This window comes from Etheostoma cragini, chromosome 20 (genome assembly GCF_013103735.1).
Source record: "Etheostoma cragini isolate CJK2018 chromosome 20, CSU_Ecrag_1.0, whole genome shotgun sequence".
Taxonomy (NCBI): Eukaryota; Metazoa; Chordata; class Actinopteri; order Perciformes; family Percidae; genus Etheostoma; species Etheostoma cragini.
The window spans coordinates 5,994,207-6,016,805 of record NC_048426.1 but is presented as its reverse complement, the minus strand read 5'-3'; the positions used below and the strand labels follow the sequence as shown (position 1 = coordinate 6,016,805).

The 22,599-nt window shown below is 38.8% G+C and overlaps 2 protein-coding genes across 11 annotated transcripts in view; one reads left to right on the top strand and one right to left on the bottom strand.

The window, feature by feature from the left end:
• Positions 1 to 381: 381 nt before the first annotated feature.
• atl1 (atlastin GTPase 1) lies at positions 382 to 11,498 on the bottom strand. Of its 2 annotated transcripts, none has more exons than XM_034857596.1 (14): positions 11,259 to 11,498; positions 9,262 to 9,512; positions 8,614 to 8,748; positions 7,877 to 7,981; positions 7,549 to 7,599; positions 7,272 to 7,328; positions 6,647 to 6,739; positions 6,398 to 6,536; positions 5,012 to 5,139; positions 4,773 to 4,829; positions 4,410 to 4,481; positions 3,902 to 4,333; positions 2,670 to 2,684; positions 382 to 2,412 (listed from the first exon to the last, which is right to left on the bottom strand). In XM_034857596.1, exons 1-14 carry the CDS (start codon positions 11,290 to 11,292, stop codon positions 2,296 to 2,298), a joined length of 1,686 nt encoding a protein of 561 aa, XP_034713487.1. In that variant the 5' UTR covers positions 11,293 to 11,498; the 3' UTR covers positions 382 to 2,295. The 2 variants fall into 2 exon arrangements, with proteins under 2 accessions (XP_034713487.1, XP_034713486.1); XM_034857595.1 differs by having other exon boundaries at positions 11,253 to 11,472.
• Positions 11,499 to 12,570: 1,072 nt separating this feature from the next.
• map4k5 (mitogen-activated protein kinase kinase kinase kinase 5) overlaps positions 12,571 to 22,599 on the top strand; it is a 35,355-nt gene continuing 25,326 nt past the window's right edge. For 5 of the 9 annotated variants that reach the window (XM_034857574.1, XM_034857573.1, XM_034857572.1 and 2 more), the window contains exons 1-3: positions 12,573 to 12,996; positions 13,643 to 13,881; positions 21,428 to 21,485. In XM_034857574.1, coding sequence (XP_034713465.1) covers positions 13,774 to 13,881; positions 21,428 to 21,485 — 166 coding nt within the window. In that variant the 5' untranslated portion in view covers positions 12,573 to 12,996; positions 13,643 to 13,773. Of the gene's footprint in view, positions 12,997 to 13,642; positions 13,882 to 21,427; positions 21,486 to 22,599 lie in introns of all 9 variants that reach the window. The other 4 variants (XM_034857571.1, XM_034857569.1, XM_034857566.1 and 1 more) reach the window with 2 other exon arrangements.

Sequence of the window (22,599 nt, the reverse complement as noted above, 5' to 3'; positions counted from 1 at the left end):
ATGCATCCTTTACTATGCAACAAAGTCTCAATCACATGTCATAAGGATGGTGTTTTTGTACATATCTGATTTTGTGGATTCCAAATACAGGACATGTGTAATAAAGTCTGCAGTGAAGAACAATATACACTTCTGACTGTACAGTTGTTTGCTCTTGCTGTCTGTTCAATTTCACATGGAGCCTCAGACATCATTTTGAGACTTTATTATTGCAAAACCCAAAAATAATGTTTGGAAACACATTAGATCATGCTTAAATCTCATCTGAATGTGTAAGTTAATTGAATTCCTTTGTGGAAAAGATAAACTAATCAGATACAAGTATTTCTGTCTTAAAAGATGGCTGGAGGCTAATCTCTAATGAAATAACTCAAGTCTTAGTTTTCATTCATTTGGTCCAACTTTATTAGTTATTTCCTTGTAAGTGAAATTGCAATGCGTGTGCGGAAACTTAGCAGTGTTGACTTGGATTTGACCTTTCAGCACATCGAGGCTCCCACCGAATCCGGAGATGATTTAAGAATGGATATGGGAATGAATAGTTAAATCCAAGAATAATAGGTTGTGTTACATTTTCTTCTCTTAACAGATAACATCTTCAATTACCATTTTAATTTGGAGTGTAAACACAATGTAAACAAATGCTACTTTTCTGACTTACAAATGGACACTCCAACACAGCCACGAAGAGAGTGGATCTCCAAACCGTACGCATCTTGGACTGGACTTAGATGGTTCTTTGTGGGAAGGCTTTACTGATGTTAATTATATATTGTGGAAGACTCAAGAAGCCACTCTCTTGCAGTGCTTTTAAATTTCCAAACCTCAGTATAAACTTGCTAAATATGCATAACAGTGTTCCTGCATTGTTGGTGACCAGAAAAAAGAAAGAACAGTTCAATGCTGCAGCTGGATGTGATGCAGACGTTTTACAGTGAGATCTATGACTCCGGGCTAATCAGTGAGCTAAAAACAATAACCACATTTATACAAATGTACAGTAACAGTCTACGAAGCCAAAGTATTCAAACACCAAAAAGTCCTGTCACTGATACAAGTCTTCTGTTTACAAATGCAAACTGTTTTGGAAACGCACAACAGCAACAAAATCGGGGGCCTGGCTTCCTTCACAGATGATTCAAGTTAAGTCTGTGAAGATGATACAAGAGATGTGGAATGAGGATCTTTTTTTTTTTTCAAAGCAGGCCTGTCGCCCCGCCTAATAACAACTAGCTTTGATTCCTCAGTAGCCACAGAATAGCTACATTCCTCGGATTTGCTCGAACATTCAGTGAGAAACACAACAATGGTTTCACACACCTACGTCACAATGGAAACACGCTCTTTCCCCTCGACCTCAAAGACCAAACGCACACAAAGAGGATCACTGCGTAATTTTAAAACTGCAAGCAGACTACAAAGTGAGACGTAATGTCAGCTATGTTGTGTAAACTTTGAACTATTCTGGTTTTGTCTTTTCACCCAGTGCTGTTATTTCAAAGTACAGTCCATGTCGGCACAAAGCAACTCCCTGATGCAGAAATCCACCTACAAAACAAAACAAACTGCATACAACTAATAAAATATACCATTAAGTGTGTGCATTTAGCAGGAGGCAGGCAGCAGTAGATCATGAAATCATGTGAAATCATTTTTACATGTTATGGCACAATACAACTTTGTCACAACCATTAAAACTCAATGCTTTTATAAAGTATACCTGGTTTAGGAGCTTAACGATGACAAACATTAACCACTTACCATGCTGATGGTGCTTGTAATGCTTCATTAATAAACATACAGTACATAGTTTGGCTTTCAAACATCGCAGATCATAGATATTGTTTCTTATAAACGCCACTAAACTTCAAAGAACAAGTCACAAATGGGGATTTCACAGATTTGGCTATACTTTGAAAATCATCGTCCTGACAATTAAATGATGGAGGGGGAAAAAAATCCCTGTCTGTTGTGAAATCAACAGCTGACTGGAGGTCGGACATGCCGAGGTCTCCCCGAGGAGAGCCTGCAGTATCTGTACAGGTGATATTTGATCACAGACAAAAAGTGAAACAATGAATTAAACGGCATCCATCCTTTGAAAACAAGCACCCACTGAGAGGATGCTCTGACACTGCCTATACATGGACATTATACAGTCCGTTATAAGGTTTAAAGTAGTGGATGTATTGGTGGGCAGCACCAGCCAATACCAGATTAAAAGAGTGCCTTATGGGTGAGGATGTCCCTCTTCCTCCTCACCATGAAGTCCCTGCTGTATTCTGTCTTATCTAATCAGTCCCTCTTCTTGTCCTGCTCCTCTGCATCCTTGTCCACCTGAGGCCCGCCGGGGAAGGCGTGGTGGTACAGGTGCCTGTGATTGGCCGCTACATTGTACAGCTTGTAGAGAGCCTGTGGAGCAGAGACCAGAAGCGGTATTGGTTACAGGCGGAGGGTTTAACTCCCAGAGATCGCCTAAAATAATGTCAGGGTCGGTGTGCAGGCGACGAGGAATGTGGATGGGTAACGGTGACGAAAATAGCAAAGAAAGTTTCACATAAAAGTTAAAAAACAACAACATTCCAATGTGTACCATCATATTTATTTACATGTTGCACTGAGGATACAAATGTCTTTGAAAATAATCCCACTTTGATTGTTCCACTCACGTCATTTGTGCTTCCCTGCGAAGGCATTAAAAGAAGAAAGAAAGATACAGTGTGAGCACATACATGCACATATAACATGCAGCATGTTCAATATCAATTCATCATTGCTGTAAATGCATCTGGCTTTATCCTCTCTGCCACTGATTTAAAGGAGATTGTTTCCCTCTAGTGGTTTAAAGTACTTATCACCCTATCTACTTTGTATCTGTGTATCTGTGCAGTTGTAAGATAATAAAAAGAGCGTACAGTATTTGTCTCTGCTGTAATTCGCGGAATAAACAATGACAAAAATGATCACCATATAATTACCATATCTTTGACTCACATGTTTTACTATTTAAGATAAATTCAAAACCTTTGAAAGATTGGCTCCGTTGTGTAGACAGTACATTATCTAACTATGTAGAACAACTGCTTTGCTCCTTAAGTGCTGAGTACCTGACTGTAGTGATTTGGGCTCAGTTAAGAATTTTAAATCTAGTCCTAAAACACATTTTTTGGCTCTCTTTACTACAGCTCTTCTTACTTTTACATGTTGTGCAAACAAACTGTATTTCTGTTCACTTCATCATGTGGAAATGTTAATTTTTGTGTTTTTTGTATCTGAGGAACTCTTTGAAAATGGGAGTGAATGCTCAAATTGTAAATGTGCAGGGGAAATGTTTTTTTTTTTTCCATCTCTCTTTTATGGCTGTGCACCAAATCAAACTTTGATTTTGGCTCCTAACGCTCACAGTAACAATGTCATGGAGAAAAACCATCATTTTGTTTTTCTTTGATTTGTGTTTAATTTGTACTCGTTTTCAAAAGATTTTGAAAGGGCACTGCAACAGATCGATCTTATTCGGTGTTATTATAATTATTGTGTAATACTGTTTAAACATTTAAATATATGTATTCAATTATTTATTTTAAGGAGAATTCAATAAGTTCAATGGGAAAAAGTATCAAGCGAAATTTCACAGTTCGAGGTGTTTTTCCTGTTGATTTGTTTCGCCGTTTCACTGTTTTATTTAACTTCAACAAATGTAACATGTCCAGATTTCAATGTGGACCAACATAATCCTGATGATGATGTGTTCCATAATCGAGCGGCCCTTCTCTCTGTGTTGTGAGTGAGGACTCTTGCTGTTGATTTTTGCAACTTGGTGAGTATTGGTTCAAATATTGATCAACTTAGACAGCCAGATGTATTCTTAACTTCATTAATGTTTATGTATTGGTTGAATTACCTGGTCCCACAGTGCACCGGCCACCTGGTCGATGACGGCGCCCAGTTCTCGGTATTCCCCGGAGTAGCGGATGTAGGCCCAGGTGCAGAGAGTGATCAATGCCAGACCCAGAATCATGTTACACAAGCTGGCAATGACGTCCACGCCCACAAAGCCTGTGATGCCCGCAGCCACGTACATGACAAAGATGACTACAAACAGGGTGGCCGGCGTCCGCGCGGCGTGGAAAATGTTCTTGGAGTCATTGTGCTTGATGTACTGGACGAACACCTCGTCGATTTCTCCCTCCAGCTGCTGCAGGTAGCGGCGGCTGAACTCCTCGCCTCCCATCTTCTTCACGCCCCGAAACACCTGCAGGGCCTCCTCCCTGATGAGGCTGTGTCGGCTCTGCAGCTCGCTGGGGGCCAGGAAGGGCCGGTCCCCCCCACAGACCTGGGAACAGAAAGGAGGAGGATTAGTCAGCCCAGGGACGGTTTGGGATTTACTTCCAAATCCTGTTTTCACCTACCGTCTCCATTTTCTTGTTGTACAGATCCTTTGCGGCTGCTACTGCTGCCAAATTATTTGCCTCTGCTGTGGCCTGAGAGGAAGCAGATCAAAAATATAGTGATTATTTATTTCAAGGTACTATAAGATCAAATAAAACAAAATGAACTTTATTGCTCTTGTGCAGGGAAATGCACACAGTCACAAAAAACTTTCAAACTTAAAAAAAAGATTTAGACATATAGTGTATATAAATGAAACATGAAAATCAAATAAAAATGTACTGAATACTATATACAACGGCATTAATAGTAACTTGAAAGTGTATTGAGACAAAAGTTGTAGAGGAAGTAGCAATAAAAATGAAGGTGATGGAGAAATGTACCTGCAGCATGGACTTTGGATGTGGCAGCTCCTCACCTTGGTAAATTTTGATGTATGCCTAAAATAAAGAAAGGGATGACAAAAAGCACTAAACCTGGTAGAACTGGTTACATTCAGTGACATAAATATGTTGGATTTAGTCACAGTGTGCAGAACATAGTCAGAGATCAACAGTTACTGCCACTCATAAGAAAGTGCAGTGTTTGTGTCATGTGAACTAACATGCGTCTTTGTTCTGACCTTAAAGTACTCCAACAGGCCCCTGCAGGTGATTTTGCTGCCGTTGATCTCCTTCACGTCGATGTTACGAGGACTGAGAAGCCACGGGACTAGAACCTTCAGGTTGTTGATAAACTCGCCGTCGATCTCTGGACGGGGGGGGGACAGGGGGGGGGGGGGACAGGGAGCGGCTGGTGAAATTGGAAACTGGTGCAGAAATTCAGCAGTCTTTGCTCTGTTGTATTCAGCTTCTGTTGTACTAATTGTCTCTATATTTTGCAGCCTGTGCTTTTGCAAGAATATAGTCATAAACCAAAAGTATTGGACAATTTTAAATTTTGACCTGATAATAGATTTAACCCTTGTGTTGTCTTTCATTCGACCATGCATCGCCCACTTGGGTCGAAACTGAAAATCTATGTTGGCATGACCTTTTCCCTACCGTGTATAAACACCGGTGACACAAACTCAGTTCTAGATCTACACTTGTGTTTGGCATTCATTTACAGTTAATTTTGGAATTTATGGTCAATAAACCTCATTTATAGGAAATTATACCTAATCTTTGAGTTAGAAAAGCAGAAATGAGGAATTATTTTAGACTAAAATTAAAGGAATGTACGTTGATGGATAATCACAGACTGGAATATGTCAACTTTTACTCAATACTATTTCAAAAAATTGTTTTCAAATAAATATAAAATTGAATAAGACATCCCAGAATTCATGAAAGTAGAGATTTGTACTTGGCGAAGAGCGTTGTGTGGAATCAATCGTGTTGTTTTGGGGAATTACAAAGAACACTGATATAGGAAAATGGGTCAGTTTGATCCGAGGACAGCATGAGGATTAAAGGAAGAAAAATATTTTTTTTTAAATATTTTGACTAAACTACGTTTAGTTCCATTTTTTTCAAATGCTAAAAAATAGAACAAAACAGAAAATTCACTGAAAGTAGATATTTTTGTTGTATTTGCGAAGCACGTTGTACCGAATGATCCGTGTTATTTTTGTGAAATCTAAATTTAGGTAGTTAAAAAGAAATCCATATTTCTGATATAGACATTTAGACAACAGGCCAAATTTGACAACACATGGGTTAAAGTCATGGGCTTGCTAAAGGTATTACATCAAGACATTTCCTTGAGACATTTCACAACAACAACAAACCCGTTGTGGCGCTAAAGGAAAAGTCAGAGGATCCAAGTCAGTAGAAATCATCCTCTGAGAAACAGGAAGGGCTCTATAAAGTTTCACAGCACTCCATCCAAACGTTGTCAAAACAGACTTTTTTTCTCATTTAAATGTGTCCATTTCCACCAGATCACACACGGTCAGAAAACATCTCGACAACAAACTATTCTGTGTTCATTGAATGAAATCTGTTATGAGACAGAGGAAGTGTACCTATAATTCTTCCGTCAAAGTGGGGGTTGGTGGCCACTTTGAGGCCCGGGTGAGGCATCAGGAAACAGGAGATGTTGGTGAAGCAGGAGTGGATGTGTTTGCGCACGTTCTGCAGCTCTTCATGCTGGTTCTCTGAAATCTAAACCCCAACAATAACCACATGTATTAGTGTATTAGTTTGCTTTGATCAGCCACATGGGGATCTGTCCAGCGATTGTTTAAAACGACACGACATCAGTCCCAACTGACCTTAAGTCTCTTCTCAAGGAACTTCATGCCTCCCTCCTGTCCGTAGGGAAACTCATATGGAAAGCTCCAGTCTCGAACGAGGAAAATCATGGACTGAGACCAAAACAAACAACCATGCAACTCTTGTTAACGACATCTTGTACTGTACAAAATGTTCAAACTGTGGTGGAAAAGGTATTCAGATCCTTCACTTTTTTAAAGATATTTTTTGGGGGAACTTTAGCCTTTTCTTACACAGGTAAGGGGGAGAGAAGGGGGGAAGACATGCAGCTAAAGGCCGCAGGTCGGACTCCAACCCCGAACCGCTGCGTCGAGGCCTGAGCCTCTCTACATGGGCGCCTTCTAGGTGAGCTAGCCAGGCACCCTTTAGAGGTGGTGCTCTAAGCGATGTTGGGTGACGTTACTTCTTGTTGACGTTGGAAGTATTATTATTATACAAGTAACTTGCTTGCCCCCCCCCCATCCCGGTCCCCTCCCCCTCCCTTCTGTGCTACCGTGCACTAGTCCAAGATCCGTAAAACAAACACCAATAATAATTTGCAAATGTCATTTCCTGACATTTGGATGCAGTCAGCAGCACTGTTCACTGCCAATCTATCCAGCGAGTGAAAATGATTTACAGTACCTGGAATGGTTTGAGGAAAGTCTCTTCCATAGCTAGTCTGCCGTACTCAGTGAAAAGCTGAAATAAGACAGATAAGATAAAATGATGTGAAACTGTATTTTTAGGAAAGATCAACTGGAATGCTTTACATTCTGTGGGAGCACATTTATTCAGAATGTGGCCTCAATAGCATTTCTTTTATAGGATTTATATTTCCGCAATAAGAAAATGCATTTAGACAAACATTAGTATGCATCATGTCTGATTATGCATTAGTGTCGACACTTGACAGTCTCACCTGTAAGTGCTGCAGGTCGTCCTCTTGTACATTCTGTGAGATGTTGTAAACCTGAAAAAGACCATTTATTTATAGCAACATTTCTTCCAAATGTATTTAATACAATTTTGGTGTGTGAAGCCAAAGGAACATAACAACTGGGCATGCTTGTATACATTTTTGTGGCAATCCACCCAAGAGTTGATGAGATATTTTAGTCTGGACCAAGGTGGTGCACAGACTGACCCCCCCTAGAACACTGCCGCTTGCTTGGCCAAACATACAAACCTATGTTCATTCATTCACATTACTATGAATAGCCCTTACTAAAGCAAAGCTGGGTCAGTACCTGCATGGAGCTTATCATTGTGCTCAGTGCAAACACAGTGGCCGAATCCCTCAGCGTCGACTGGCTGTCAAACGTGCCTTGTGTGTCCATTAGCAACACAGCGACCTGTGAAATGAAACAGACGAACACACTGACCTGTGCTGCAGGAACGTTTCTCGCGCCTATATTGCACTGTTGTAATAGTGTGTGAGGGATTGGAAGTCCTTTAGTGGCAAGATACTCATACAGTAGGCAAGAAAAATGAGTGAGGTAGTTAGACTGATTTTGAACGGAGATTTAAACGGAGAAAAGATCTTGAAAGGACCAAGTTTATCTTAATTTAAAATAAACATCAAAAGCACAATTAATTTGCATGAAACTTAAAGCTTACAACCAGTAACACCCTTGCTTTAGCTGTGCAGACTAAAGATGGGAAACATTTGGCTGCTGCAGGTGTAAGAAAGGAGTTGGACAGAAGTGTCTAAATGCAGAAATGGCTTCAGTCAAGTGTGGTTTTACTGGGCAGCTTCTAAGTGTAAATGTATGTGACTGAATATGTGATATGAATATAAAGGCAAGGAGCAGACCTGTTGCCAACATGGATACAAATGTAGAAAAGGAAGTGTAAAAACACAGAAAAAGGTTCCTAAAGCTTTAGGTAAAGTATCTATGTCATATTTAATGATGTCTCATTATACCTTGTTGCATTGTAATAATCTAGACTATCTAGAGAAAGGCATACAGTCACAGGTCTGTACCTTTTTTCCATCTGGCTTGTCCACCAGGAAGACCTCACTCCAGATCTGGATCCCGGTGGTCTCCCTCTCTGAGCCCCCCCTCCAGGAGAAGCCCGTCAGAGGCTCGTCTGCTTCTCCGAGCCAGCCTTCAGATGCCTGAACACAATGTGACCGGAAGTGGTTGTTCAATGGTTTAAATATCTTATAATATTAGAATATACAGTATATTAAAATACATAAGCAGTAACAATAATCTGATCAGTATTTCTTTAACTACAACAAAGCCGTTTAAAACCTTCTATTAATCTTTTGAATTCCTAACCATGCTTTAATTTTGTTTACCTATTCATTTATTTATATCCAGTTATGTACTTCATCCTATTATTTTTCACTGAAAAATGAACAAATGAACAAATGTGACAAATCTGAGTTTAAATGCAACTTTTAAATATTTAAATTTCTTGAGAATGAATATTATCTTTTGCATGAAAGTAGAATATCAGCAAAATATCAGCTATTGGCAGCCTCGGTAGAAAATGACTGGTGGTTTAGTCTCACCCCAATATACAAAAGTCAAACCGCAGTCCTCATATTTAAAGTAGCAGAAAAATACAAAACAGCGGCAAAATAATCAGAGTACTCTCCAGATTCACAGACCCAGACACTTACGTGGTTGTACATGTACCGCAGCATGAAGTCCATGAGGAAGGACTTGCCCTTGCGGAAAGCTCCGGCCACAGAGATGGCCACCACCTCCCGGTCTCTGACCTCCTCCGCCAGCAGGATGCGGCTCAGCGCCACCTCGTCCAGCTCAAAGGTGTGGTCGTCTTTGACCAGCAGCACCTGCACGGGCCGGGCCCGTCCATCCGGCTCCTCCTCCTCTGAGCTCCAGTCATAGACATTTTTATCACTGAGGGACCCTGGAGCACAAGACAGAGGGGAAAAAGATTCCAATAAAGGACTATTACTCTGGGGAATGGCCCTGAAAGAGGGAAAATGAACATTAACTTAACATGTTTAACTTTGAATATGCTTGCATGAAGACAAATGATCATGTTGATACCGCTGGTATTCTCCTACATAATTACTTGTAGTTAACCCTGGAAAGTCAACAAAAATGTTATCAGGTCTGTATAAGGAAAGTCAACTACAATGGTATTAGGTCTATATGAGGAATGTCCACTAAAATGTTTTTATGTGAATGAGTGATGATCAGCCAGATCTTATTCACAGTGATGAGAAGCAAACTTCGTGGTCCATTAAGGCGAGGAAAGGGGAAACGTGAGTCCATTATTCCTTCCTGTTAGCACCAGATCAATAGCATGGCCTGCAAGCTTGTTAATACTAATAATGAACCATGCCATGCAACCCTTCCCATCTGTTTGGGTCAAATGAGATCATGTGCATTCAGAGCTTTTTCTGGTGCTTTCCAGGCAGTGACTCAGTGTTTCTAATCTCTGCTGTCCCATGAAGTGCGAGCTGCATGAACGTCCGGTTGCCCAGATTGGGGGAATTTTAGCTTCCAAATCCCATTCATGTAATGCATGCTTTATACAAAAAACATGTGTCTGACCATGCACATTCTGCTCTGAACTAGAGGATTTTATGAGGTTTCAAAAAATAAATCTTCAATCTGTGGGGCTGTGATGTTCATTTTAAGAATGTCATTGCAAATTAAGGATGCCTATGCATCTCACAAAGGAACTGGGACAGATTAAGGAATAACAGACACAATTTGGGAATGTGCTAAAAGATTCATGCAGGGTGCCAAGAATGCATGGTGAATAATTTAAGGAGGAATCAGCCAAGGTTTCCTTTTCGGCCTGAAGAGGATCGTCAGTTTGACTTCACATCTCCTGCAAAGGCCTCACCCTGGCCCGGGACGGGCCTTTGCCTGGTTAACCTGATCATGTTGCTTCTGCTCCTATAGACGGCAGAAGCACCGTCTGCTTTAAGTGGGTCAAACCAGATAAACTCTCTCATGACAAACAGCAGCGTTTCCCCCCTTTTCCTTAACCTTGATAGAGCCATGCAGTCCCCTTTTTCTCCCCTTGCAGGCCTGTATTTAAAGTTACCATGAGCCGTAGAGTGATGTCAGGGACAATTAGGATGCTCGTTATCATTACAATCATGGTGGTGGAGGTGATACTGATGATAGCAGTGATGAGTAGTATAATGATGGCGATAATAGTGTCAAGGTATTCCACTGATGCAATATTACATAATTTGATGCCAGATGCACCACAGAGCATTAAAAGAAGCTCTGTGTGATAAACACAATAAAATCAGAAGGTTATTTTCAGGCCTTTTGGGGCCTGAACCACCCAAACAGGGTATTTCCTGTTTGCTGCTCAATGAAATAAAAAAAGAATTAATTGGTGAAATTGTCTGTTAGCTTATGCTCGATTGACCGATATCCATGCAGTGACAAACAAACACAAATGTACATTTCTCACCATCGGTTTTATTAGATATTTTAAGGAGCTAAATAAATACACAATGGTTATAATTTTTGTCGAAAGAAAAACAAGCCCTTCATGGTGGCGTCAGAAATAAACATCTAATTGGCTGCATTGCTTACACCCTGGCCTCGACAGGAATAAGAAGAAAAACATGTATGTGCGTCAGGGAACGCATGATGTATCAAATATTGTACGTACACTCACCCCAGCTGTCTCTGTCTTTACGGTGTTTTGCCATAATACTGTCTTTATATCCCTGTCTGTCCGTTAGAGAGCGACCCTATTCGGCAGTCATGAGTGTCGAAGGGTTGGGAGGATGTCCTAGCTCCACCAAAACGATGCTCGGATCGCAGGAAGATGATGGAGCTTTTATTCTCAGCGTGATGCAGGACTCATGCGTGTAGCCAGGGGGCGCTGCTGTTTGTTGTTTTTACTCAGTGTAATGGAGCAGCTTAATGTTGCGGGAAAAATGTTCAGAGGGCACTGTGCTAGAATGAGTGCAACCACTGATAATGTGAAGTATGGCTGTTGCAATTGAGTTCCAGTCTCTTTTAATAAGTCTGCTGTGAAAATGTACTTACAGCTTCCATCGGTAGGTGGCGGTAATTACACAGATAATGGAAAACGTGCTGCCTTTGCGTACTATTGAAAATATCTGTACTGAAAGTACTCTACATACTTATGTAGCCCTTGCCTAGAAGGTGGTGGTATAAGTATAAGTATCCCTTAAAAGTCCTGAATTCAAAACATTACTTAATTAAAAATACTGAAATATTATCAGTCAAATATACGTAGTATTCATCGTAAAAGTACTGTATAAAGTATTATTATGTTATTCTTTTGTATCACTAACAAATAACAAATTGCCCACATGTGCGACCAATATAATGTTGTAGTTCGGCAATGCGGAGCTAGTTAGATACTTTTATGCTACTGGGTAGATTGGTAGTATAGTAGGCTACTAATTGTGTCATATGAGCAAATGTTTTTTTTATGTTAAAAGTAAATATTATTGTCAAACAAATGTAGTGGAGTAAAAAGCACAGCTTTACACATTAGAAAACTGCAGAAGTATCCACTATGCAGGCAAATTAGTCTCTGTCAAAGTTATGCTATTCTGCATGATTATCATTAATAATAGTCATGCATTTTAATTGTTTTTGCTGACCAAGGTGGCGCTGATTGTAGCTATTTTATATGGGGTTTTCAGTCGTTTAACTTAAATAAAATAAAATAACTAGATAAATAAAGTGGAATGAAAAGAACAATACACAATACACCTGTGCAGAAACGTACAAGTGCCTAAGACTTTTACTTGTTCACGGAAGTGGAGTAAATGTAGCTTACTTAATTAAGCACTGGGAATGTCAGAACTTTCTGCAACAATCGTGACATTATGTGCTAAAACTAAAAATCCCTACCAGTAACAGTAACTGGTGCAAAAAAGTCAATTTAATACATTTTTTAGGTATTGCTTTATAATTTCGAGTGGTTATATTTTCCGAGGAGTTCATAAACGCAGCAGGATCGACTCCACAGAGATTAGACAGACTGCTTGCTTTTTTGACAGATTTTTGGAGAATACATTGAAGAGAAATACTTGATATTATAAATGTAGCTAGTTTACCGGTAATATTTCACGCATTAGTGCGAGACTTCTCTAAAACTGTCAGCAGAGGGAAATGACATGTCAACGGTTAAACCTAATGCTGCAATTTGTGCGAGGACCGAACTCGACTGTCGTTAACGTCTGCGCTGCTGTTGCATTAAAGTAGACGGAGTGAACAGCAACAGCCAACTGAAGTTTTTAGTTTCCTCGATAACAAAGGGGACGCTTTTCTTCTTCTTTTTGTGCTACTATTCGACGCCTTCGTACGGTTAAAGCCCTCTAAACGACTTAAAATGCAAGACACACTCGTTCACGGTGTTTGCATTGTAAAAGGTAAGCACAGTTGAAGTTAGAACCAGTGAGAAAGCTAGCTAAGTTAACGTTTGCTAGTTAGCATTAGCTGTTAGCTGACTTGCCTAGATGCTATAAGCTCTCTAACTTACGTTAGACCTGGCTCGGGCTATTTGCTGGAATGACCACATTGTCCATGCTAACGTTATAACCACGACATTTTAATGTGTAGGACAAGCTATGAGTAATTTTAATGTGAGTAAGATTAGATTATTAGTGTCGGTTGACAGATGTCACGATATGTGACAGAATGTTTTCATCTTTTCTGTTGTATTACTAAACCAAGTTTTAACTTGGTGTATTTGTTGCATACAGTGAACATGAAAAAGAACATAATGAGGCAAAGTACTGCTATAACGTTAAATGCAGAATAGATGTGTAATCTAATGTAAATGTAAAAGTCACTTTAACAAATATTGTTTCAGAACGGTTTCTTGCAGGGTGCTATCACGGGATGTGCAAACATTTACAGTCTGTATAATTTGTGCAAAGATCAGGGGTAATAGTCCAAAATACACCCACAGATGAAATAGTTGTAAACTTTGTGTAACCAGTATCCCCTTTCCATAACGAGACATTGTTTTCTTAACAGTTTTCTTGCAAAACTTTTCATGTGTCTCTCTATCAGGACATGGCGCACGAGGGAGGACCGTCTGAGTAACGGCATTAAACTTCTACATTCAGGACCTTTAGCTTCATCCAACCACCGCCACCAGATTTTATCAACTAAATGTAAAGGATCGTTTGGTTCAAGATACCATGGATATCTTTCCTCGGCCAAGCGGTGAAATCCAGAGGAGGAACCCTCAACATGACTTCGAGCTCATTCAGAGGGTGGGAAGTGGCACATATGGAGACGTGTACAAGGTACAGTGAAGTTCCCACAGCCATTAGAGCTGGAGATATCTTGGTTTACCATCACATGACAAATCAACTTAATTGAAGACAGTGTTGTTTGTTTTGTCATGATAACATGTGGCCAACACATTTGTCAGAAGCTGTTGAATGAGGACCAAGTTATGCCCTTCCTCTTCCTATAGTCCTCTTCAGCTAGTAAATACACAACCTCAGATGATATACCACATTGCTTAATGAGGGTGGGAATCATATTGTAGCTAACCATATAATACCGCCACACGTAACAAGCCGCTGTGTAATATATTAATTGTGAGATATAAGAGACTGATTAGTTAATTCATCGATTATTAGATAAAAAGAAAAGTAATCTGTAATTGCTTGATTGATTCAGTCAAATTCTCCTCATGTGTTACTTTTTCTTGGTCATATATGGTAGTAAAGTAATTGGGTTTTAGACTATTGGACAAAACAAGAAATAAAAAAATGTCACAATAAGAAATTATGATGATTTTCCTGGTTGTACAAGCTGCATCACGGATAAGTGAACAAGTTTCCTGAACCCATTTGACTGCTCATTGAGATCAATGCTTGTACCTGCTTGTCCATTTTATTCACATCACTTTTTTCTTTCTGCCGTGGAGAGAATGTTACCCATCATTGGTTTAGAGCATGTATTTAAACCTGCAGTAGTTTTTCCCTAAAATGGATTTTGGCTAACTATGAGTTATTGTGTAGAATTTATTAATTTATTAATAATTGTAAATAAATTTAAATAATCTGTACTATATATATATATATATATATATATATATATATATATATATATATATATATATATATATATATATATATATATATATATATATATATATATATATATACAATTTGTATTTGAACACCCTGCTATTTTGCAAGTTCTCCCACTTAGAAATCATGGAGGGGTCTGAAATTGTCATCGTAGGTGCATGGCCACTGTGAGAGACATAATCTAAAAAAAATTATAATCCAGAAATCACAATGTATGATTTTTTTTTAACTCATACTCATTTTTATTTGTATGATACAGCTGCAAATAAGTATTTGACCACCTGAGAAAATCAATGTTAATATTTCGTACAGTAGCCTTTGTTTGCAATTACAAAGGTCAAACCTTCCTGTACTACTTTCCTGTAGTTTTTCACCAGGTTTGCACACACTGCAGAAGGGATTTTGGCCCACTCCTCCACACAGATCTTCTCTAGATCAGTCAGGTTTCTGGGCTGTCGCTGAGAAACACGGAGTTTGAGCTCCCTCCAAAGATTCTCTGTTGGGTTTAGGTCTGGGGACTGGCTAGGCCACGCCAGAACCTTGATATGCTTCTTCTAGAGCCACTCCTTGGTTATCCTGGCTGTGTGCTTCTGGTCATTGTCATGTTGGAAGACCCAGCCTCGACCCATCTTCAATGCTCTAACTGACGGAAGGAAGTTGTTCCCCAAAATCTCGCAATACATGGCCCCGGTCATCCTCTCCTTAATACAGTGCAGTCACCCTGTCCCATGTGCAGAAAAACACCCTCAAAGCATGATGGTACCACCCCCATGCTTCACATCAGGGATAGTGTTCTTGGGATGGTACTTATCATTCTTCTTCCTCCAAACACGGTTAGTGTAATTATGACCAACATGTTCTATTTTGGTCTCATCTGACCACATGACTTTCTCCCATGACTCCACTGGATCATCCAAATGGTCATTGGCAAACCTTAGACGGGCCTTGACATGTGCTGGTTTAAGCAGGGGAACCTTCCGTGCCATGCATGATTTTAAACCATGACGTCTTAGTGTATTACCAACAGTAACCTTGGAAACGGTGGTCCCAGCTTTTTCCAGGTCATTGACCAGCTCCTCCCGTGTACTTCTGGGCTGATTTCTCACCTGTTATAGGATCATTGAAACCCAACGAGGTTAGCTCTTGTATCGAGCCCCAGTCCGAGGGAGATTGACAGTCATGTTTAGCTTCTTCCATTTTCTAGTGATTGCTCCAACAGTGGACCTTTTTTCACCAAGCTGCTTGGCAACTTCCCCGTAGCCCTTTCCAGCCATGTGGAGGTGTAAAATTTTGTCTCTAGTGTCTTTGGACAGCTCTTTGGTCTTGGCCATGTTAGTAGTTGGATTCTTACTGATTGTATGGGGGTGGACAGGTGTCTTTATGCAGCTAACGACCTCAAACAGGTACATCTAATTTAGGATAATAAATGGAGTGGAGGTGGACATTTTGATGCCAGACTAACAGGTATTTGAGGGACAAATATCTAGCAGATAGACAGGTGTTCAATTAGTTATTTGCAGCTGTATCATACCCAAATAGTTTTAAAAAAATTATACATTGTGATTTCTGGATTTTCTTTTTAGATTATGTCTGTCACAGTGGCCATGCACATACAATGACAATTTCGGACCCCTCCATGATTTCTAAGTGGAAGAACTTGCAAAATAGTAGGGTGTTCAAATACTTATTTTCCTCACTGTAGACCTCAATGGTCCCCTAATACCATATTTGAAGTCTCTTTTATATAGACCTTAGTGGCCCCCTAATACTGTATCTGAAGTCTCTTTTATTTAAATCTTAGTGGTCCCCTAATACTGTATCTGAAGTCTCTTTTATATAGACCTTAGGGGTCCCCTAATACTGTACCTGAAGTCTCTTTTATACGCTCCCTTGTTCCGACCTCTCAATAACTCCAAAAATTCTCTTTGGTCCTACATTACATCCCACTAGTCCGACTTCCCTTTGTTTAATAAAACTCAGTTTGTTGCTAGTGCACGTGACATGCAGGTCTGATCAATTTATCAAACTAACGAGCTTGACCCCGCTAGTCGACCACAACCTGATATTTAGAGGAAGCAACATGCAGTCATCGTCATACACTTTAGCATGGATAGTATTATATGACTACAATGGTCTCATGCTAGTAATTCAGCATATTTCTACCGAAATTTTGCTCTCCAAAATCACCTCAGAAGAATAGTCACAGCTAACTTGCTTTGGTGTAAAGCATTAAAGTTTGACAAAGAATGGCTCACGTTAGACAAGATACGTTTTCATTTTTATCTTTTATGTAGATGCACTCCACTACAAAATCACTGCAGCAGTCGAGAATGATTTATTACTTCCAAATAAAGCTATTTATGTCAGCTTTTTAATAATTACTTTTTCTTTTTTTATATCGCAATATATATTGCAGGGGGGAAAAACTCCCAATGTCAGTTTTTTCCAATATCGTGCAGGCCTATTTCAACATCATAAAGGACCAGATGCAAAGTTTTATTTTAAAAAGTCAAAGCTCGCGGAAAGCACGCAACCGGGGAGGACATGAGACAGGAGGTCTCCAGGCTGCATTCATACGCTACTGAAATATCCTTTCGGTCCCAGTGATTATGTTTTCAGTTATTTAGTTATTTCACACTTTTTTTTGTTAAGTACATAAGTGGTAAGTACACCACATGTGTTTATTCATAGTTTTGATGCCTTCAGTGATAATCTACAATGTAAATGGTCATAAAAATAAAGGAAACGCATTGAATGAAAATGGAAAAAAGGTGTGTCCAAACTATTGGCCTGTACTAGATAGATAGATAGATAGATAGATAGATAGATAGATATTCAGTTTTGTTTTTAGGTAACTCCGATGAAAACTGGGTAAGAGTGCAGTCTTTTACATTTACAGACAGCAACAAGTACACATTTACAATTATTCAAGAGTCAGACAAGCAGACTGAACAGCACAAAACACAACCGTCCCATTGTTAAAGCATTTCTGTACTGTAAAATCCAAAGTTTTTATCAGATCTTTATGGCTCTATTTGCATCAAGTGGATGCAGTTTTTGAGGAAGGTTACGGAGTGATTGTAAATTCTTAGTTGGTGTGTACTGTAGATATAGATGGCACTATGCTTCTGCATTGCACTAAAAAAATGTTAAATGAGATATGAGAAAAATAAATTGAGTCTATTCAGAAACTGTCCAGCTAAACAAGATTATCCACATTTTTCCCACTGTCTGTTTAGATCTGTTCTGCTGGGGAATTTTCTTATTTATCCATTTGCCACAGATAAACAGACCACCTCTGTGATCCAGGGTGTGATAGTTGAAGCAGCCTGTCGTGGTCCCTCTTCATACAAAGCTTCTCTGGCCAGCCCCCACCCCCAGACAAGGCCACTGGTGGAATGCTGCGCCTGGTATTCTCTCATAGCTTGCAGGCTAAGGCTGAAATATGATCAGGCCCCTGTCTAAACATGCGTTTCATTATGGGTGTGTTCAGGGTCGCACTGACAGCAGAAACACCTTAAATTTAGAAAAGTCCTTAATTGACCTGCTGTGCTCAGTTGACTTTCAATGGACAACGTATTCCTCGCCTTTGATGATTTATTACCTCTGATTATATTAATTTAAGAATCACATCAAATTGCTCCGTGTTATTACTGGTGACAATGATTCATTTATCTTCATTATAATGTCATAGAGCTGGGCGATATGGAGAAAATCAAGTAGCATGGTATTTTTGACCAAATATCTTAATGTCAATATGGTGACGATATTGTATGGTTAACAATTGGTGCATTCATGAAATAACATACACAATGACATTTTAGATAAATACTCATTAGCCACGTGGATGTAATGACTAAGTGGCTTAAGGCAAATAATAAAAAAATAAGTCTGGTAAGTTCTAGAGCCCAACCGATAAAGGATTTTTAACGTTGATACGATCCAAATATTTGATTTCCCCAACATTTGTTTGTAGTTATTTAGGAGTTCTCACTAAAATAATATGATAAATAGTTTTATTTTCACAACAGAACAGAGGATCATCAACATATATATTAAAGTTCTGATTAATAAAATGTATAAAACTACAAACTTAAAGTCCTTTTGAACAAAAACACAACAACAGTCCATTTTTATTTTTAAAATATTCATTTATCCAAATTATTTGTCATAAATGATTTGGATGAATGAATATAAAAAAAAAACGGCCATTATAGATGCCAATACCGATTGATCGAGAAATGCCTAATACCGGCCAATAATATCAGCCCGCCGATATATTGGTCAGGCTCTAGTAAGTTCAGAAATAACATCACGTTGTAGCAGCCTTAAAACCTGGAAAAGACAACACATGTCAAACTACTGTACCCAAAATCTAAGGCGATAGAATTACATTTATCATTATCGATATATTGCCCAGCCATATAATGTCATACCCTTGGCTGACATTACAAAGAACTGTTGGGTTTCTGTAAAGAACATCAGAGTACGGTCTAGACCTGCTCTTTTATGAAAAGCACAAAGAGATAACTGTTGTTGTAATTTAGCGCTATATAAATAAAATTGAATTGGCTCTAAATGTAGGTTATTGTTACATCTTTTTAAATGCTGAATTTTCTTTAGAATGAGTAGTTCTTAAAGGTTTACTTGTGTATCAGAATCTTTTCATTATTTAAAGAAATAATTAAAGCAATTGTTTATAAAAAAAAAATATTTTTGAGTTTGCATTAGCAGATGAAATGCCAGTAACATTATTCACAAAAAGTCATTGATGTAGGTGAGTGAGGTACTGATCTTAGATCGGCTTTTGTCAGTGCTTGTGTCAAAGTTGAATGACAAAGAAGGAACCAATGAATCCTACACACTGACGGTCAGTTACTTAAAGTTATTAAAATTTGGATGTAAGGAAACATTTTCATGCTAATTGAGTCAGCGTCTACATTTTAACTACAGTTAGCTGGACCTTAGGTCTATGGAAGTATGGTGATTGATATTGTGTCAGATCTTAGAGATTACAGGCCAGAATACTCCTTCCTCCAGTTAAAGGATGTTTGAGCTTGGGTTGTCTGCTGAATCACGTATTTGAACGGCCATTTTGGGACTTCCCCTTTTGAGGGTTTAGTTCTCAGGTTGACTTTAGCTACTTAAGGAAATGTAAAGCTAGACACAGGTTGTGAGAAAGTGGTGGTGGCCTTTACTTCACTGACTTCCACAATTTGAAAGCTGAACAAATGTGCAATAGAGAAGTACATATACTGCTGAATCACCTCCCTAGGTGAAATTTTTATTTTTATCTTCAGAAAAAAAAAAATGTAAACATAATATTAACGAACAGTTAAAAAAAAACACACACTGGGACATAGGAATGCGTCCCAGGGCACAAAATCACAGAGCAGAAAAACGGGAGGGAGGGAGACAAAACAACACATGCAGAAACAGACAAACACACACAAACAAACACAAGACAAGGGACCAATCGCACACAAACAAAAAATTTACGAATACAATTTTTTTAGGTTTTCCGTTCTGTGTGTATGCACCTGCGGTGTCAGCTGGAGAACATGTATAAGCTGTGTGTTCTATGCTGTTTATGTGTATAAATCACCATCACATTCCCTGTGTTTAAAGGTGGCCATGCTGGGAGGGTCTTGTGGTTTACGGTTGATTTAGTTGCTCGTCCCATCACTTCAATCCTACGGATTAGGGAGCATCCCATTTTGACCTGGATTTGGAAATCACTGCAACCTACTTTAAGATAGAAATTTCACAAATGATGGATTTTAATATATGGATAACCATTGGGATGATGCCTTTGACACAACAAAATACCAAACTGGTGGTACTGCCCAAATATGTACAGAAGAAACAAAAAGAATATCAAGAGTGAACAAAATGATGCTACTATAAAAATTAACTGAATGTCAAGTCATCTATTTATTTAAAGATTTACACTGTCCAGCATGAGCTCTGGTGATGATGCTTGTTTAAGCAGACTTTCGGTTTGATTTTACTCAAGAATGCATTGATGTTGAATTTGACTGGAGGAGGTGCTGGCCTTTGTATCCCACAGTTGAATGTTTCCGCTCCACTTCTTTCAGAAGCGAATATCAACTAAATTGGGTTAATCAGTTTAAAGGTTATTTAGGCCAAAATTGTAACTGATGTTCCATCACATATAGTATTATGTTTTATAATATTCAAGGCTGCAACTGACAGTTATTTTTGTTATTGATAACTCAGTTGGTTATTTTATTCAAACCAAAGTTTAGCTTAGAAATATTAAGTAAAAAAGTGATAGTGTAATAGTGAAAAAACCCAATTACAAGTTGCAAGTGCTAATAAGCAAATTGCTTGTTTTGTCTAACCAACAATCATAAAATGGTCCTTGCTGTTTTTCTCAGTAGATTCATCTTTTGGTCTATAAAATCTCAGAAAATAGTCAAATAAACTCCATTCCATAATGATTCCCTAAAGTCCATGGTGATGTTGTCAAATCTCTTGTTTTGTCCTGCTAATGGTCCAAAACCTAAATATAGGACAAACAAAGGTGACAAAACCTCACATTTGAATGGCTGTGGGCTACTTGGATGAAAAATAAAGTATCAAAATAGTTGGCAATTATTTTTCTCTAGGTTGACTAATCAAACTTTTAGTTTTGTCGTGAACAGTTGGAAAACAAGATTTGATGAAAGCAGCAACAACAGTATTGTGATAGCCAAGCTGACCATTGCGCTGTTGTGTCTTTTAGGCCCGAAACATACAAACAGGGGAGCTTGCTGCTGTGAAGATCATAAAGTTGGAACCAGGTAAGAGTGATCTTCTTATTGTCTCAGTTTTTGTCATCCCAATGAGTGAAACGTGTTTGCCAGTGCTGAAAAAGTCTGAAAAATAATCCAGTGTTTTAAAAGGGTTTTGAATGGAATGCACAAGTACTAAAAAGACTACAAATGAAGATATTGTTGTACAGTGCCAGTACTCATGACTACAAATATGTATGTGATCACAGCCCCATTGTTGTTTTACTTTTTTATTTTTAAATTATGATCTTTGGTCAATATTCAAAATAAAGGATATAAAGTCTAGAATCATGTCTACCTATAAGGTAATATTAAGAACGATGTCACTTGCGATCTTTCATGTGAAGAAGAGGAGGACATTTCTAACTGTGCCTGGCTTTGGTGTCTGCTGCTGTTGACCTAGTGACAGTTCCAGATTAGTGGGATTACGATGAGGGCTTTGTATCACCAGCAAGCAGACTGAGCTGAGATGATTACCAGTCAGTGAAGAAAGAGATTCACTTATGCTTGTTTTCTTTCTTATGCATCATGTCACCGTTTGTGTTAGTCGGGCAGTTAGCGGTTGTGGGTATGTTTTTGTACGTTTACACGTGTTGTTTTCCTCAGGTGTCATTATGTCCTGTTTTTGAGCTAGGCATGCATGATTAATCGTTATAAAATTTTGATCTTGATTCACCCTGTTCACAATTTAGTTTTTAACAACCTCAATTTAAAAAAAATAAAAATAAATAAATTGAGCCAACTGCATCACAAACGCTACTACTTTCTTCCGTGAGTTTTACACATACACTGTATAAAATAGGTTTTAAAGTGCTCCCAAGCGCTGCAATGCTCTTCATTGACAAGCTTGTGGTAATGCGCAATGCGATATAGGTGCCCAAAAAAAATCTATGTTTGGTACTGCCAATTTGTTTTGTTTTGTCATGGTCAAAAAAATCGTGGCAGAGAATTGTGATATCAATTCTAAGCAAAGTAAAAACATTATTCATAGTTTTCCCCAAATTGTGCAGGCCTAATCTGAGCTGTTATTTAAAATTGTCCCTCAGATTTCTTTTTTTAACTTCCGTGTGTGTGTGTGTGTGTGTGTGTGTGTGTGTGTGTGTGTGTGTGTGTGTGTGTGTGT